Source organism: Xiphophorus couchianus, chromosome 6, assembly GCF_001444195.1.
Source record: "Xiphophorus couchianus chromosome 6, X_couchianus-1.0, whole genome shotgun sequence".
NCBI lineage: Eukaryota > Metazoa > Chordata > Actinopteri > Cyprinodontiformes > Poeciliidae > Xiphophorus > Xiphophorus couchianus.
Window position 1 is genome coordinate 16,206,858 of NC_040233.1, and position 19,831 is coordinate 16,226,688.

General features: G+C 37.6%; 1 protein-coding gene across 1 annotated transcript in view; it reads left to right on the top strand.

Annotated features, from left to right (window-relative positions):
* The window catches only part of phlpp1 (PH domain and leucine rich repeat protein phosphatase 1), a 51,265-nt gene that overhangs the window by 18,492 nt on the left and 12,942 nt on the right, over positions 1–19,831 (top strand). The window contains exons 2-4 of the mRNA XM_028020763.1: positions 12,362–12,558; positions 13,410–13,535; positions 15,492–15,640. Of these exons, the coding sequence (XP_027876564.1) occupies positions 12,362–12,558; positions 13,410–13,535; positions 15,492–15,640 (472 nt within the window). The remainder of the gene's footprint in view (positions 1–12,361; positions 12,559–13,409; positions 13,536–15,491; positions 15,641–19,831) is intronic.

Consider the following 19,831-nt stretch of genomic DNA (forward strand, 5'->3'; position numbering starts at 1 on the left):
GCTTAAAATAAGGATAATATACAGTAGTTTCACATTTTAAATACAAAGAAATAGTTATGGAAAAAGATATAGATAACAAATCAGAAATTTACTGCTGCTGAAACCTTTTACTTCCCCCCGCAATATCGAAACATGAGCACATAGACAGTAAATCTTTAGCTGTGACTTGTCTGTTTTGAAGAAAGAACGAGAGAAGCATTGTTGCCTTGCAGCAAGAATGTCCTGTGTTCGATTCCCGGCTCGGGGTCTTTCTGCATGGAGTTTGCATGCAGAGTTCTCCCTGTGCATGCGTGGGTTCTCTCCGGGTACTCCGGCTTCCACCCACAGTCCAAAAACATGACTGTCATGTCTCCAAATTCTCCCTAGGTGTGAGTGTGTATGGTTGTTTGTCCTGCCTGTCTTGGTGTTGCCCTGCAACAGACTGGCAACCTGTCCAGGGTGTACTCCGCCTCTCGCCCGGAACGTTAGGTACCAGCTAACCCCACTAGGAACAAGGGTGTACAGAAAATAGATGGATGGATGGATGGATGGATGGATGGATAGAACGAGAGAGAAAGTAAAACAGACTCATTACATAACTAGGACTGTGGGTCTCCCGCGAGTTTAGTAGCGGACAACAGTAACTCAATTCACACATGTGCGGGCTTAGTTCAACTTGTGTGTGAATGTGCAATTTCCTATTTTCTCATGTTCATGACCTGCTAATATCTTTTTTCCGCCATACAGTAGCTTCTATCTTTTGCTCCGCTGAACAAGCTTATTGTGCGTTTTAGCATAGAAAATATGACACGGTTTGGTGGAAAATCATCCCGGTCTTTATTCTGTGGCAGGATGTGCAGACACTAATTGCAAGTGACAGTGTCTTCAAAGGTTTTTCTGAGCTGATTAAAAAGCAAAAAAAAAATAGATGACTGTTAAATTAGCCTCACCGGGTCCTTACCTTTTCTATTGACAATAAACCAGGTTATTTAGTTTGGTTTTCGGCATGGCAGATTACAAAATCAGGTTTGCCATGATGAGATGCTTATCTGTCACAGAAGGTGCCTGACAAAACATCCGTTACACACACCAGAAGAAGCATTACAGTCCATCCTGACTGATGGATTAACTGATTTCAGTTCATTAAAGTAGGTGAGATTATTTGGTAGGTGTTGTTTTTTCAGATGTCAACTTTGTTTACACTTTAATCAGTAGAGGTTACTGAAATATTTTCTAAGCTTTTTCTCACAGTAATCAGCTTGTGTAAACGCATGGGTCTTATACGGGTTAAAATGAGATTAATGTTTAAATAATTAGGCTTGGGCTGATATGAGATCCTCACAGAATGATAACCTTGATTAAAATGACCATTGATCTACATTACTGTATTTACTTGAAAATTTAAAGCTGGATATCGTGGTTAAGCTGCTCATAGTGAAAACAGGAGAGCAACAATTAAGTTTAATGCTGCTAAAATATTATAAGATTGATTATTGCAGTAATGTTATCTATATCTACAGTACATCGTCAATTTCATAAAGTTAAAGGGACAGTATTATGTATTTTCCAGGAACATAATGCCACTTTATAGCACAATCAAGTCACTATGCTACCTTCAGTTGTTATAAAAATGCTGTATATATTTAAAACATTTTTTATTTTGTAATTTATCACCTTGAAATCAAAAATTCCTGCTCCTTCTGAAACTTCGCCTTCAGAAATTCTTCTCAACAGCGTTCTTCTATTAACCCTTTTGCAAACCTTTTACCAGCATTGCAGTGAGAAGTAGCTTGTATAATGAGCTCAACATATGTGCAGTTACACCTGGTGCTTGCTAATTACTACTGGCTAGTCTGAAAGAGCTGATAGGGTGAGTTGCGTGGTTCTCTGTGAGGTAGAAGCTCGGCAGCTTGGAAACTGCAGCTCTGAGTAGGAGAAGGCGGTGCTTGGTCCACCCAGGCATTTTGCACAGCCGAATGGTTGCCATGGGGTATTAAAAGATTTCTCAAACATACATGAAGGAGTCAAGACAACACTCCAGACAGACATTTTATGCATTTTGCTACATTACTATCAGAATAAATTGCTTTCCTATAAACTAACCAGCAGTACTCGGAGTATGTATTCTGTCAGTACAATGTGTTGCTATGGAAATGTTTCTCTTTCTCTGCTGCTATCTTGTTTATTTTATTTTACCACATTTCTGCAAACATACTTGCTTATTCGCTCGGGACCCCTCCGCAGTTTATCAGCCCCTGCAATCATAAATGTATTTACATCTATGCATTCAATTAATTTGTAGCAAAGTCTCATACAAACAGATTGTATGAAGCATTTGCATTCACTCTTTCTCTTTCTCTCTCTCTCTCTCTCTCTCTCTCTCTCTCTCTCTCTCTCTGTCTCACACTACACACAAACGGCTATAAAACGATCCCCGGAGCTCCAGTGTGTCTGTGTGAGCTTTGAGGTAGCTGATCAGTGGGCCTGTGTTTTCCAGTGCAGAGTTTCATAACAACACACTCATTACATAACGGAGGCAGGAATGGAGATGTGGAGCGAAGGCAGGAGAGAGGGGAACACACATCCATGTACGTCAGTGGACAGGCAAGCTTAAGGGAAATATATCTGTTTTCACACACCTTTACCAGGGCCCGTAATTTCCTTCTAAAGCGTTAATACTTCTCCCCTGTGTAGGAGGTTTCAGTTTGATTTTTGTGTTTTTTGTTTCATCAACCTGGTGATGAATCATGTTCATATATTGTAGCAGTTTTTGTGCTGCTGCAAGAGAATCTAGTCATTTGTTTTTTCTCCAACAAAATAATTCATAGCTGAAAAATGTGATTCACTAGCCTGTTGTGGAACTTTGTAGTTCCTCATTCGTGCTGACATAAGATCTGGCTGCATACTGTACATCGTTTGCATTAGCTTCTGCTGATAAGCAAAAGATTTGCATCAGGTTGACATGAGCAGATATTTAAAGTCAGAGATTTTGCTCTGGTGTAAATACATGTTCTTTCTTTAGTATCTTCCTGCCCTTGCTCTAATCCATATTTAGGTTTACTAAATTTCATATTTAAAGTTTGAAAGCTGTAGAAATGTTAGCAATGAATTCATTGTGAACTTTCTTTGTGCTTTAAAAAGGTGCTAAACGTCACTTAGAATTCCGGAAATATGAATGTGGGACAGGGTAAATGCAATATCTGTAGGAACCGGAACAGAGTCCTTCTTCCTGTTTTATGTTCTCCTCACACTGCCTCCTTTGTTTGCAAGTAGTACTGTGATGACCTGAAAAAGCTCTGCAAAAAGCAGAGAGCTGTGTAGTTTCTTCTCCCCTGGGGCACAGGGTAATAATGGTGCGATGGGGAAGATGCTGCAGACTGTGACCTTATTTGGATTCAGGATTTGTGTCACTGGACAGAGGATTTCTTTTGTACCATATCTACGTGCACATGCGCACCCTTGTGTGATGGCATCCTTTGCAGTTACAAGATTGAAAGAGATGAGCGAATTTAATCATTCATCAAACTACTAACTGCCTGCCTCCTCCTCTGGTGGAAACGATTGATGTCACATGGTCACAGGCAAACACATAAATTTACTCAGTCTCTGGTTTCATTGGCCACAATCATTAATGTTTGAGACTGTGGTGGGGGGTATCACCCTGGCGATGCTAATAAAGCATCGCCAGGGTGATGCTTTAAAGCTGAAGGATACTCTGTGTTTCACAACAGACATCTGTATAAAGAGCACCGAGTGTCGTTCAGCTTTTCCTTGAGGGATTCAAAGGACTCTTCAGTGCGCTCTTGATAAATAAGTACTCACACACAGACTCTCTGTCAATTGTGCTCTAATTACTTACAATTAAAAAGGTATTTAGCAGAGATAATGTAAACACAATACAGCATGAGTAAGTGTATAACGTGCATGTTCATTAAACAAGCAGTTTAAAACTGTTTAATTTACATCTTTAGTTGTGATCTGATTCAGTCTTCCAAAATAAATTGTCCATAAAATGGAGCCTGGTGGAATTATTTTTATGTATGTGTATGATGCAATTTTGTGTAAATGCTCTTAAGATGCAATACTGTGGTTTGAGAAAGAAACATCACCAATCAATTTAAGAACTTCATCTGCTTATGGTCTATAAATGCACCAACAGTTTGTACTTTGACTCAGTTTTGTATGTGTTTGTGCAGGGTTGTTGGCAAAAAAAAAGAAGCTGCAACTGCCTTTTTTTACTTTGATTTTACTTTGGGTATAGGGCTTTGAAAAACAAAGGAAATCAATCAAAATCTGAATTGGCAAGAAAATTGGAAATTGATATCTTCCACAGAAAACATAAAAATGTCCAGAAGGTTCTTAATTTTGCATAAAAAGTCAACAAAAATATATTTTTAAAATGAAAAAATTGTGTAGAAAACCTTTGCATTTATGTATCTAGTAGTTTGCTAATACTACTATTAGCAAACTACTATGCTAATAGTAGTTAGCATAGCTCATTTCACTAATAGTAATTTAGTGAAATGACTAAATTACTCAAGTAATCAAGTGATAGCAGTTTTATTACTCTTGTCAGCCTAAACTGCTAGAATCTAAAATGTCAAGAGGACGATCAGCATTTTACGGCTTTGTGACGCATGACTGGACCGCTAGAAAATCTATTTTAGCAGATGCTGAAAGTAAATGGTTGGGCTTATAAATTAGCATAATGTGTGCTTGTAATGTGGTCCACCATCTCAGCATGCTATCATTTTCCATTTATCACCCAACACAATCCAAAGCTAATGCTAAGCTACAATATTGCTATGGTACTGGAGTGAAAGTGGTGTAGTGCCTTACTGTCAGGCTCAAATGATGTAAGCAAGCCGGCGTCTTTTCCTCAACCTTTTTGTGGGGATGAAGTTAAGCTAACTAAACATACCTCAGTGTGTCCTTGAGTAGTGTTTTGACTGCTGGACATTTGTTTAATTCTACCTCCCTGGCAGTCAAAATATTACAACTTCAGCCTTATATTTTTCAATCGTTGAGGCAACCCTGCCTATTTATGCCGAGCACAACTCGATTCAAGAAAACGGATAACTCAAGATGAGGTTGTGCAAATGTGGCGTCACACTGCGATAATGTAGGAACATTTCACTAATTTCCCATGCAAATGTTCCCCATCTTCTTATCACTCTTAGGCAAAGTACAGCTTGATACATTTCACACATCAGCACATTGCCAGTCCCCGAGGGAGAGTCGGCCCCCTCTTGCTGTATTGACCTGTTTGTGTGAGAACATCTGTGAATTTTTAAAGAGGGTTGTAGGATTAGACACCCACTAATTGGGATCTCTAATTTCAGAAAGTTGGTGTTTTTAAACAGGGTTTCTTAAAAGGTGCATTCTTGTTTCAGTGCTTCACATGTTCAGTTGAAGGCATGCATCTGCCTAAAATGTGCACAGAGAGGTAAAATGTATTTTGAGAGGAAAAACTGTGGAGCACTTTAACTGAGTGCAGTGAATGACCTGTCACCCATGATGGCCTTTGCCACCTTCTTGCGAGGCTCGTCAACCCCTGCCAGGCAGCTGGCCTTGCACGGTCTGTCACTTTGAATCTGTGTAATCACCTCAAATCAAGCATAGTACAAGAGGAGCAGTGGAGAAGTAAATAAAGGAATGGCATAGTCAAGGAAGCACATGTTTTTTCTTGCATAAAAACCCCACGTTTTGCATTTTGATGTTGCATGAGCACGCCTGGACGTCCTATGAACCAGAAAAATGAGGCAGTTGTGTCCCAGTGCTAACCGTTCCCCTTCCTAAGTTTAACACTTATCTTGTTCTTCTTTCTTCCTTTAATCCATTTATTACCCTCCAACAGCACCACACCTAGTGTCTGATAAGATTTTTTTTATACTTTGTTTTCCATCAAATGGTTACTGCAGATTAGAAGTGAGGCTTTCTATCCTGCACGTCACAGTTGCATATATGTCGGTTGATGCTCTGTTGTGACTTATGTGGGTCATAGATGCCCTACAGTATGGCGTGCCCAGTCCTGAAACGGAGGTGTGCCAATGTCAGGTTGCATTTAGCAGGGCATAGTGATAAATCCGGGGTTTATTCTTCTCATTGTATATAGGCTCTAAAGTAGTGAAGTGTTGAACTGCTAAATGAAAGATAAATGAAGCAGACTTGGGTGTTATTTTGAATAACTCATGTGGGAAAATGAGAGACATCACTAGTTCAGACTGTTGTTTATTATTAATTGATTATATGATACATGTTACTCTAAAAGATTTTGTTTTTCATATTGTGTTTTAAAATACACAAATTAGAGGCCGCTGGAGATGTGAATGCTCGTGTTTTTACCTGTAAAGCCATGTGCCACTAGGTATTAATCAATATTTGCATATTTGATATAGAAAATCTTACAATTTTCTAAATAGCTCAATCTTTGTACTTTGACTTGGCCATTCTAAATGAATGAATGACCTAAATACCAGGTGTCAAACTCCAGTCCTCAAGGACTGGTGTACTGTATCTTATAGATGTATCTCTGTTTCAACACACTTGAATTAAACCAAAAAAACAAAAATGGCACCAGTGCTTGAAATAATGCTAGTGTTTGCATGCCATGTGGGATGTACATAACTTAGCAATCTGATTACAACCATATCGCTATTGCTTAACTTGCCAGTCAAATGTCAAAGTGAGGTTTCAACATTTTCTTTCAGATGTTTGATCTTCAATTACTTGTGTTATGTTAAAACACATAGTAACACATAGTTGTTGTAGCACATGCACTGTAAACATCAGGTTGTTCAGTTCATGTGAGCTGTTTTTAATTATTAATCATGTAAAATAAATCTAGAATTACCATAGCAACAGTAACATTTTCTTTTTTTTTTCTTTTTTTTTTTTACAATTGCCAGCTGAGAACATATTGTTTATAATTGATAAGATGTTTATGCTGCACCACATATTCAAAGTAGGAAGTTTGGTCTTCAAAAAACTATTGCATCCATACATGTTGTGTTTAAAAATATTTTAATCAGAGTAAGTAAAGCTTTTAGTAAGTATTAGATTTTTTTGAGCCCATTTAAAGGAAAACAACTTTTCTGTAGCTTTAAAACATAGTCTAATTTAATGATCTCAAATGCAGTCTTATACATCCACAATGTCTTAAATTACATTTAGTGACGTCTTAAATTTGCATCATTCATTCTTTAAATCTTCAACTTTTGTTTCATTTGTTTTTATTTACTTGCAATGACTTGTTTCATTTGTTCTATTCCCTGCTAAAATACTTAGGTCTTTGGTTTTTGTTTACCTTATGATAAAACTACAAGGCCCATATTCAGGTTTTCCTGCAAACTCTTGAACATAATTCTGCTTCACTTCAAGAGCTTTGGTACTTTGCTTTAGAGATTCACAACATTCTTATTATGTTTTCTAATTTTGCATTATTGTTATTATTTAAATAGCTCAATAAGTGGTAATTTGTGTTGTAGCAAGTGGCAAGAATGCATGTATCATATTTAAGTCTAATGAATAGAACATTCCCTCATCTCTGCTTGATTGGACTGTAAATCAAAAACTAGAACTAAGCGTTAACTAAACTAAAATTATGTGAAACCACTCATCCCAATTTTTACCTCCTCGCCTTAAGAGATAAACCACATTAAAATAACATGGACCTAATATGTAATAAGTTGTAGATTCCTCTTTCCATTTATTTACATCTGTACACTTTTAATCACTGACATAAATAGAAATAGGTATTGACTAGTTTAGTTTTCATTGGTCCTCTATGTGTGTGTATGTGTGTTTGGTTTGTATTTAAGCAGCAGGAGTGAACACACGTTATTGGATCCCGGTGTGGAAGGGAAACCGTCACTTCCTCTGCCTGGGGGAAAGGAAGGAAACTATCTTTAGTTTCTTACACACAAACACACACTGTACTCCTGCTTCGTCATAGTGTAAGTCTGGGATTAGATTGACTTCAGCACACGAACACACCCACCTTGCAGGCCCCGACTATTTTTACTTTCACTCCTTATCCATTCCCCATAGATTATGGGATAACTGACCTTAATGACTAACATCATCGGCTCTCAAAAAATTTCCAGCCTAAGTGCGTCTGTAGTTCATGAATTTTGAATATGGCAAATGCCTGTTATAATTTCCTGCCCCCTGTCGCAGGGTCATCCTGCTGTTCTCCTGCCGTCCACTGTGCACAGGATGCTCACTTGGGATTCCCACCTATCCCGCTGTTTCCTCCAGGGTGCGTTCCCACGGTCCGACTGTTAAAGTATATCCTCTAACATCCCACACGTCCATGTCGGATAGTTGTAAGCTCCAAATGTATCCGTGTCTGAATGTGTGGTCACATGCAGAGGTATTTGAAGAGGCGTAGGGGTGTGTGTGTGTGTCTGTCTTTTGTGCATACGCATGTGTGGGAGTGAGCATGCTCCAACAAAAGCCTAAAAATAGTAGGAATATGCCCATGTGACATACGGAAGCTAAAAGCTTGTGAATAATTTGCTTAACGCAACACATTCTCTCTTCCTTAGATCAGCCATGCAAATATTCTCCTGCTGGTAACCTCTGCGAGCCACAAAGTTGGAAGGGGGGAGGAACAGTCTGTTCCATTAACCCTGTTTTGTCTCATAGACCTTTGTGACATTTTGTATACAACTTGTTTTACATTGAAGGGATTAAAAGCTTTTAAAAAATTGTTTTCATGTAAAGAAGGCTTCTTCTAAATGTTATATGTTGCGTTTTTTTTTTTTTTTTTTGAACAATTGCAGTTTCTTTGCCCCTTCATTTCTTTTATACTTTTGCAGCTGTCTTCCACTGAACATTTTGCAAATCAATTCTTACCTACAGGGGATGATTTAAAGTAAAATTCTATCGTTTGATAGTTGTCTACTGGAAAGAAGTAGCATTATTTGATTCCAACAAATGACATAAAGCTGCTGGAGGTCAATTTAAAATGTTCTTACCTAATCACTGGTCATGATCTGTCATATTTCATAAATGTCAACTGGCCCAAAATTGGGTCACAACCACAGCTATTGGAAATAGGATGGTTTAAAAGATCTTTATAAATGAATATATAATTCCATCAAAAAAGTTTTGTAATTTCTCGAACATTGATGAAAAACACTCAAGAAAGAAAGGGTACCATAAAAGAAAATAAAAATTAGGAAATACAAATTGGATAAGAGGGGAATGAACCCTATAAATACCAGTAATCATTCTGTTGATTAAAAAAATGTTCAGTATTATTCATTTGTCATCTTTTTTCGGAAACAAAAACTTGACAATACTGGCACTTAGTCTAAGGGATTTTTTCTAGTAAATAAAGTAAATACTTGTGTCTGTGTAGTGTAAAACAGTGCTTCCCATTAGTGAAAGTTTTTTACCTTTGAATAAAGAAATTTGTCCTGATAAAATGTAAGAATCCTTAAATAAATATTAGTATAATAATATATTCAACAACATTTGCTTAAAATTTGGTGACTACCAATGACTAAGTACTGACTAAAAGTGAGTTACGGTTTTGTGGAAACACTACAACTAAAGTTAAATTAAAAAGTACTGTTAAAAATGAACAGTGGGAAAACATTTTTTTATAGACCACTTCCTCAAACTTTTAAAAATTTTTCCCAACTTTAGTTTGCTGGTTTAATCAAAATATTTTCTAGTAGAACTTAAATTGGAACTTTGATTTACTTGTATTGTTCAGCTGTTTCTTGTTTTTTTCACATTTATGGTCTTAAATTTGAAAATAGAATGCTTATAAGAAAAATCATCAGCCAACACCTCTGCCTTTGTGTACACATTATGATAGCAACACAAATATCCAGTCGTTTTACAGCTTTTACCTGGAGTGGGTGGTGATAATAAAGTCTCCTCAAAAAGCAATAAAAACCTGCAGTTTCCTTCTCTGCCTTCACACCCCACTTGGTTTAGAAGTGCAAGTAAATGAATTTGGAGAGCAACAGTAGAAATCAAGGGAATTAGGACTCAAGCAAATCTTGTTTTTAATGAAGATATTGAAGGGAAATCGCTAATAATGGGGCACTGGATTTTTTTTTTTTGTACCACATTAGAATTAAAGATCTTGTTTACATCGTTACGTCTCATACATATTCATTAGCAATTAACTTCAATTTATTATTGCTGGCTTTGCTGGAAAAGAGTTCAGTCTTGATGCCAAGACATGTGACTTTAGCCCGTAGAGGTGTGTTTTATGATGTTTTTATTGTTGAAAATTTTGCTCCACCAACTAATTTGTTTCTACCGTTTCCACTAATGGAAGATTGCAGGGTTATATGATGTAAACATTTGAAAAATATGACATGTTGTACATTGCTGCTTTGTCCATGAGATACTTAATATTTTCCATTGATTTTTCTTTGTATCTTGAGTTATTCTACATGCCCTCAAAATGTTCTAGCACATCAAAAAATAGCTGACACTTGCAGTTAAGTATGTATGTTTAGCTTTTAAGTCACATGCTCAGCATTTTGTCGAGTATCATCTTTAAAATTAGTGATTCTGCTGTGAACAAAAGATTAATATCTACAACAACAACAAAAAATAGATCAGTTCTTCTTTACTGTCTGTTATTGATCTGAATGTTGTGAAAAAAGTCAGGTCATCAAAAAAGGTTCAGGTTTGATCAGCTTGTGTTGACCTACCACCACATAGAAATACCTTACTGCACTACATTAGCCTTCAGTTGGCATGTGAAAGACCTGAATTATTTACAGCAACAAGACTATGTGCAAGTTCACACTTGCTCACCCTAGTGACTCTGTGTTTAGTGTCAATGGAAATGTGTGCCAGCGATGAGCTAGTCTACCATAAAAAGGACTAAAATTATTTTCTGTGAAGCTCTTTGGACATCATTTTGGAGGTAAACGTCATCAACATTGAGATATATAAGTTGACTGAATACAAAAAAAACAATGTGGTTAGAGATACAGCAAGTACAAAACACAGTCTATAGATGGAATGGTGAAATTGAAAGCCAGGGAAGGGAGGCAGATCTAGGAGGGAAAAACTGATAGAGGGGAGGAGGGAGGACAGTGCGTGCCAGCCTGGGGACGTTTTTGTGGAGGTGGAGGTAGACAGAAAGCAGTTGGGTGTTTAGACAGGGTGATAACACAGCCTCAGCTGACAGAACGCCTGATAAGCAGTCTGAAAGTCAGGTTTGGCAGGGTTGCGGTGGCAAGACTGAACTGGGTAAAAAAAAAAAAAAGGCAGACAAATGGATAAAACTGAGGGAGCTCAGAATTTCCAAGAGCCTAATTAAGGAGACACACAACTGGAATTTTATCTGAGTCAATAATAATGTAAGATGTGCCTCACTGAATGTAAATCAGCACTGTTATATTCTGTCTGCAAAAGTAGGCCATCCAAGCCTAACATTTATCTTGAATGTTAGATGGATCTTTTGCTGTTGAACCGGTTTGCTTGGTTGTGTGGTAATAAAGCTTTTCGTCACCTTTGGCTCTGCATAGATGATATTTAAGATACACAAAAGATACGCAATACTTTGCAAAATGTCACTGAAGTCAGTTTTGTTACAGTTTCCCTACTTATTAGCCCTAGTCAGAAAACATCTGAGAGTCACAGGCTAGCCTTCTACTATTGACAGCTAATGCTCAAATGACAGGTAGCAGATATCCGGACCAACATATATGATTCCATGCACTGGTTGTTTGTATAAATAAAAGTCACATATACTGGCATTTTCACTACTTTTACAATGTTAACGACTTAAAAATAAAATATCATGTATTGAAAACTGCAATTTTTCTTCTGAGAACTTAGCCAAAAGCTGAAAAAGAGTAACCAAGTGATATTTGGAATGCTAAACTTGGACATTAGAGCATAGCAACGTATTAACTCAAAAGTGGTGATGCCAAAGTCTCCAGCTTGAGTTCATAAAGTGAGGACTTGGTCACTAGTGAGGAGGAGAAAATTAGGATAAATCTTGTTTGAGAGGCGTAACCGGCTCCCTATATAGGAGTATATCTTCAGTAAAAAAAAGTCTCTCTTGGTTTTTTCATATATCAGGAATATGGTCTGTCATATATTCAATAACATAAATAGATCAGGGACTGCAAATCCAGATTACTTACTACCCATACACTCACTTCCTGTTTTTAAGAAAGGCATTACTACATAAACTCATTGTAAAAAAATTAATAAATGCATATAAAATTACTTATCTGATCTGACAGAAAAGCCAATTATGATTTTAATTATGTTTTATATTGTCAATAGTCATAGGTTTTTTTAAATACACTTTTAAATGCACTACCATGCCTATTTACCTATGTACTTGCCAATGTATTTTGTATTAAACCGTTTTTTTTCTCTTTTACAGGGAAGCCCCAAAGTATTGAGAGCTCCGAGCGGGTCCAGCTTTCAGGGACCTACAACGTCCGGAAAGGGAAGCTCCAGCTGCCTGTCAACCGATGGACCAGACGGCAGGTCATTCTATGCGGCACCTGTCTCATCGTCTCCTCTGTCAAGGAGAGCCAGATTGGGAAGATGCACATCCTGCCGCTCATCGGCGGGAAGGTATGTAAAGGAAACATGACACACATTTTCCTGCTTATCCATTTTGTTTCAATGTTTTATGGTTTATGCTTTGAATCGTAAAACAACCTGTGAAATGACCTGACGATCAGTATGTGACCTTAAGTAACTGTTCTTTGGTTTGAGTTTGATATTTATATTGTTTGTGTTTTATTAAATTCAGTTTAGAGAGCCACTGGTTCTATGTGAATGTTTTCAGCTTAATTAGAATGTATTGCTTCTTTCTAATCTGAAGTCATGACACAGTTTAACCTTTTGTGCAAGAGTATTCAATAAATTCACCTTTATCCATTTACAGCCTTGTATGCCTACTTGCCAAGTAAGGTCCAAGGGTTTTCAAGAAAATAATTATCTACTTTTATGCCTGACACAAAGAACACTCCATACACCTGCCACACCCTGTTTCTAAACATTTCACACACAACATAAGACCGCATTTGTTTACATTCTGAGTGTGTGTGCTGGTGTTCCATTCAAGCTCCATTCTCAATGAGCTATTCATTCACAAAGGCCATCCTATGATCAAGTGTGACTGCATTTTCAAAAAAGATGTTTCACCTACATTCATTGTTGCCTCTGTCACGCACATGTGTTTATCAGAAGACGGTGTGCTTTGCATATTTTCATAACTGTCCTGGTGACTGAGTGAATCTACCCTGCAGGTGTTCAGTATTTTACTGCTTCAACAAAAGTCATTTCAAATTAGTCGTCCCTGTCTTAGTTTTGTTCCTTGTTTCCTCTCATTTATTTTACAAATGTGTTATTTTTTGTGTGTGTATGTGGTCAAAGTGGTTCAAAGCCTGTTGTCACTCTTATGTTTACCTTGACTACAGGTGGAGGAGGTGAAGAAGCACAATCACTGTTTGGCCTTCAGCTCGGCAGGGCCTCAAAGTCAAACCTACTATGTCAGCTTTGACAGCTTCACAGAGCACCTGCGCTGGCACAGACACGCTGCCAAGGTACGGAGTGTGTGTGAGGGAGTTGGAAGAGGAAAAATGAACAAAAGCATGTCTTTCTTCTGCACTACAAAAGTGTCAGGTCCGTTTTGTATTTGTTCAGTTGACATGCACTGTAATCCCACTATGGAATGGCCAAGTGGGCATAAAATTGCAGACAAGGTTATAAACAAATATTTTTTAACCCATCCACTGAGATTTTTGTGTTTTTGCTGATTAAATGGAGTCCCTCAACTGAGAAAATATAAAGTACACAGCCTTTCTAAAAAAAAAAAAAAAAAAAACTCACCACCTGGATTTATCAAAGCGAACAAAGTGGAAAATTCCCATAAAATTGCTGCACGGATGATTATGTTTCAGTTGGAACCTAGTTATTTAACCCCAACTGATTCAGTGAGTAACTTTTTCTTTCAACAATGTCGGAAGACATATAACGTTGGCATGAAAAAGATGCTTGTTTGTATGTGAGGGGTCAAACTACTGTATTACCATGCATCATGCAAACAAAATATCTAAGGAGATTGCTGAAATGACTAAAATTCAATTTAGAACTTTCTAATGGAAACGCTTCAGTGGACAAAAGGTTTTGTTTTCTATCGGAAATGACAGGTTTCTCCCACTTCATATTGATGCCATGTGTATTTGTTGCCCATGTTTCTTAATATTTTAACGAAAATAGCATGTCGAAAATTATTTTTACTTTTCAAAATATTTAATGGCAATTACAGCAACTGGGTTGAGATATCATATTATTATCTGAGAAGGCCAAATAGCCTTCTCAGATAATAATATATCTGAGAATATTTGGTTAATAATAAATTAACCAAAGATTCATATATATATATATAACGCCAGAGCTAAGATCCTATGGGACTTCCAGATCCAGACAGACAAAATGGTAATGGCGAACCAACCAGACATTGTCATAGTGGATAAACAACAGAGGAAAGCCGTTGTGGTAGATGTAGCAATACCAAGCGACTGCAACATCAGGAAAAAGGAGCACGAGAAACTAGAGAAATACCAGGGCCTCAGGGAGGAACTGGAGAGGGCCTGGAAGGTGAAGACCACAGTGGTGCCTGTGGTCATCGGGGCCCTCGGGGCAGTCACCCCCAAACTGGACCAATGGCTACAACAGATCCCAGGAACAACATCAGACATCTCAGTCCAGAAATGTGCAGTCCTTGGCACAGCCAAGATACTGCGCAGAACCCTCAAGCTCCCAGGCCTCTGGTAGGGGACCCGAGCTCAGAGAGGATAAGAACCACCCGCGGTGGGTGAGAAGGGATTTTTTTAATATATATATAGTAATGAGTTTTTTTCTTTACTGTAATTGCTAATTAGAAAGAATTATGTTGCTTAATCAGAATTAAATTCATTTAACAGTTCAAAAACATTTTATAGCTGACTACTGGCACTGTCATGTGGTGTATAAAGCCATTGTCTCTAGGTGCCCTCGCACACAGTGTCTCTCTCTCTTCCCTCTCTCATTTGAACTCAAGTAGGACATAGCCAGAAAACCTCTTTTCTAAATATTAACAGGGACGTGCATGTCACCGGTACCCAAAGGGACACTCAGAATAGACGCTTGGATAAAGATGGCACGTGCTTCAGCGATGACGACAGAGCTGCAGGCTAACTCCACTCTTAAAGGCTCAAGTTCACAAATTGTAGAACTTCCTCCTTAAAATGAGAGACATTCTTTTAAATATGGTGCTTTTGGTGTCTCTGTTCACTCTAAGGAAACACAAAACTACTACTTCACTCTTCAACATTTAGGTGAATCGAACAACTTAAAGTTCTCAACGTTAGGTCAAAATCTTTTTTTTCTGTTGTTTGACCCCTATCATGGTGATATACACAACTACAGTTCTCATGTCATGGAGATAATACTGTTCAACTGTGTTTTTATTTCTCCCATTCATTTTTTACACTTTTCTTCTCCCTACTTCCTATTAGATGGTGTCCCAGAGAATCAACTCAGTTGATTTGTCCTGCTGCAGTCTGGAACTTCTTCCCCCCAACCTCTTTTATAGCCACGATCTCACCCACCTCAACCTAAAACACAACTTCCTCCCTGCAGACCATCGCCTTCAGCAACTGCAAAGGTATGATACTGTGACTTACCTACAGGAAAAATATCTAAGGCTAGACATCAAGGGGTTGATTTCTGGAAATGTATACTTTTGCACGTATCATTGATGTATTTATGCCACTTCAACACTTCCACATTTTGTCAAAAAATTGCTTTTCTGTTAAGGCCTTAGAGGTTAGAGAACATTAGTGAGCGGACAGCACCATAATTATATAAAATAAAAACACAGCAGACGGGTCAGGCATAAATTTGTGGAGAAGTTTAAACTAGGGTAAAGTTATAAAACGATACTCATTCCTAAGAAGTATTGTTCACTGCATCTCCTGAAATTGGAAAGTGTGTGGCACACCTGCAGATCTATGTGTTAGGGTTAGGTATCCACCCGAAGTAACAGGCTGTCCAAGGAGAGCATAAATCAGAGAAGCAGCCAAGAGGTCCTCAGAAGTGCCAGAGCAGCTGCAGAGAGCCACAGCAAGATTTCTCTCTGGAAGTAAAAAGGTCATTGAGACATGCCTCCAAACATTTGCAGCTGTAATTGCAGTGGAAAGGTGATTCTACAAAGCATTGACGCAACATTTTTTCAGACACTTTTTTGTAAAACAAAGTTTGAAAACCATGTTTTATTTTCTTTCCACTTTGCAAGTATGCACTTTATCCATCATCACGAAAAATAAATGTTGTGTTTGCAACATGACAGTGCAAAAAAATAAAAAATGATGGGAAAGTCATAATAGGTCAAATTGGTTTTGAATTGAATGTTGTGGCTCAGATGATGAACTTTGTGGCAAGGTGAGGTTTAGAAAAGTGAAGCGTAAACCATGTGCTAAAGGAAACTTGTGATATGAAAATATGAGAGACGAGACATTGATGGCGAAACTTCATTGAAAACAGCACCACATTGCTGTCTGATTTGGAGAGAATTGGGTTTTAGCTGCATACTTGCAAGTCATCAACCTGACCAGACTAGGACAAGAGCCATTGGCACAAGAGGACCAAAGAAGCCAGCCAGGGTTGTTGGAGTGTAGGCCAAAAGAGCCCAGAAGGATAGAAGCGACTGCAGGGAAGCTTTTAATGTGCCTTGCCTGTCTTACTCTTTCTCTCTGTGGGCACCATCTGCTGCGTGCTTATCATGGTCCCAGATTAAAGACCACAGGCAAGACACTGGATGCTACATGTGTGGTCATGTGTGTTTGCGTGTGTAGCCATATATAATGTATAATATACTGCTTGTTACTGTAACTCCGTACTGCATGTATGTATGCAAAGCGGAGAGTGTGTTAGTAGAGAAGTCGCTTGCCTGTAAATTTGGCTGCAGGCTGTAGATTTGGGGTCAGTGCATGCAAAGTCATGATACAATATGACATTTTTATGTTTTTTGTTGTGTTTTTTTAAAGTTTATTTTATTTTTAGCTGCCCTAGAGAACTCTGTGTTTGCGTGGCAGTGCATGTATAATCTGACATGCTTTTGTGCCTTCCTGACAAATGGGGTCAAATTGTTATGAGTCCCTGTCATGGTAATATTAGTTTGACTCATCTTTATTTCTTTTTTAATCTCCAGGGTAATAATGACTGATGTTAAAAGGAGGATGACATGGGAGGGAAAACCGTTTTTTTACTCAGAATATGGGATGCACAGCTCCCCTGCTGGTCAAGGGAGATAGCATCTATTTTGCTTTGCCAAATCTAAGTAGGCTCATCCGCATTTGACCCAGCATGACAGAAAATGAGGTCAGTAATGAGAAAGAGATGAATAGTTTAGCTGAAAATAGAGGGATTTTGACAGAAACATGCAGCAGAGTTACTTGAGTTCCCACATTTCCCTTGAGAGGCCTGTATCAAGCAGGCAAGGTTAAGAAGTGTACTACATTGTGTACTGCCTCTGCATTTTGATATATATATATATATGAATATATAAAACTAAAAAATCCAGTCTTGTTTTGTTTTGTTAATGCACCAAAGTAGATGTCACTGGAGCAGAAACTATTTATAAAATTTATTATAAAAACAATTTTTTATATGTGTGTGGTTCATTCAGGCTCCAAGAGAGCAAGACCTTGTGCAGATAACCGGAAGGCTAAACGGAACAGAGTACAGCAACATTGCTCTGTTTATCTTTTTGAATTTTTATGCTCTCGCTGTCATTATGTTAACATAATGGATTTAGAAATCTGTTTAATATCTACATTCTGGGAGTAATTGTTAACGGCAGGCTATAGTTGTAGTAATACCATCTACGCGATTCACTAATAGTAAGGTGCCAAACCCCAAAACAGTTCTTAATCATTACACTTTATTTAAGACAAAGTTATTTTTTTTTTTTTTTTTTATGACGATTCCTCTATTATATAGTCGTGTGATATCTTTTCTGCTTCTAATACAAATAGTTGAGGCAGAAATGCTAGACAAATATTTTAAAAGCTCTTATGTTAAAGCTATTGGATAGTATCTGTAATGGGATTTTAAATCTCGGCAGAAATCAAAAATTTTAATTTTATGCTTTTATACTCTACCTCTAAACCTTTGTAACAAAAAAAATGAAATTGATTCTTGGTTCACCTAACAAAATATTAATTCTCTCTTAATCTTATATTTTCTCTTCATCAGAGGATTTCTGGCTTTTCAACTGCTAAATGCTTCACCAGCTAGATGCCCACTTTGTCTTTTGGCCATTTTAGAGCTTGGCACACCGTACCAGGGGTTTATCAGAGATTTGCCCAAAACACAGCAGCTGCTCAAAAAGCTATAAATGGACTTCTTGGCTGGACCTTTGAAACAATGAGCTAACTGACAGTTTTTTTGGTGGCATTTATGAGCATTTTATTAGTTCAAGCCAGCTTATTAATGCAATATTACCCCAGTACTCCCTCCCTTTTGGTCTAATTTGGCCTCCAATATGACACATCTGGGTATTACGTGCCAAATACCTCCAGATTTTATTCTTTTCAATTTTGGCAGGAAATATTGATTTGTTTTATTAACATTATTTAAAACTGCACTTCAAGTAATTGAGTGAGATTTTTGTGATAGATCTAAGAGACATCAGGTTCCTTTTATTATTTTCCCCAGTGGACTGTCATGAATTTTTTTGTCAAGCATTACCTCTACTTGTAGGGGCAATTAGCCATCAGTCAAATCTGAAACATCTGAAAATGTCTGAGTGTGAAACTCTCCTGTGTGTGCAGGTCAGTTAGGGAGGGAGAGTGCTATGATTGGCTGTTCCCTGTTGGGAATTTGTGCACAAAAAAGGAGACAATCATTATGACCCAGAAGCAAATATTAAATCAACACATTACCTTCTCATTTTCATATCTCTAACTTTTTGAAACATGTATGTTATTATGACAGATGTGGGGCAAAACTAGCAAACTGATATTGTCATTACAGAACAGCACAAACAAAACTTTATGGTTTTTTTGGGGTGGGGGGGTTGTTCAAGTAATATTTCTGTTTTTGTTATTGAATGACTTTCTTCACAGGAGAGTTAAATGTATTTACAAAGACATACATCTTACATCTGAGCTCGTATTTGGACGAAGTTTTTGTTTTGCGATCAGTTGTTGGATTCTTGATCGGCTTGTCTCTTTTAAAGAACTTAAGCATATTTGGTCTCCATAATCCAGTGATGTTGTTGTACCATTTTAAGTATCTATTCTGGAAGTAGGATATTCAGAACTAAATTTCAAACTTTACTGCTTTGCATGTTTTTGTTACAGAAATATGCCAATCTTGTAATCTCGATATTACAAGACTTTCAAAAATCTTGTAATAGTCAGTAGATTTTTTTCTCTTTAACTTTTGTTAGTATTAAATATGGACTACAGAGGGCAAAATGTGATATAATTAACTTTTTGCCTATTCTAACGCAAAATAAATCTTGAAAATTTGAAATGTTTGTCAACGCTGTATCGGGTTAGAGTTCACCGTTTTAGGTCATTATGGTGAGACGAGCATTTCCTCTGGTAATGTAATAGAAATGCACCAGTTGGGTGTTTTGGCTGATTTTCAGTTTCTGTTAATGTAAACCACAGACCTGCTGGCCTCAATTGTAGCTTTTCTTTAAGAACTATCCGTCTACAGACCTTTACAAACTCAGCAGCAACAGAGTAATTTGTTCTCTCTCCCAGGACTGCAGAACAAAATTACAGTTGGAGTCTGGGTTTGGGAGTTCTTGCAGCTTGTTTTTGACACTTCAACCATATAGAAC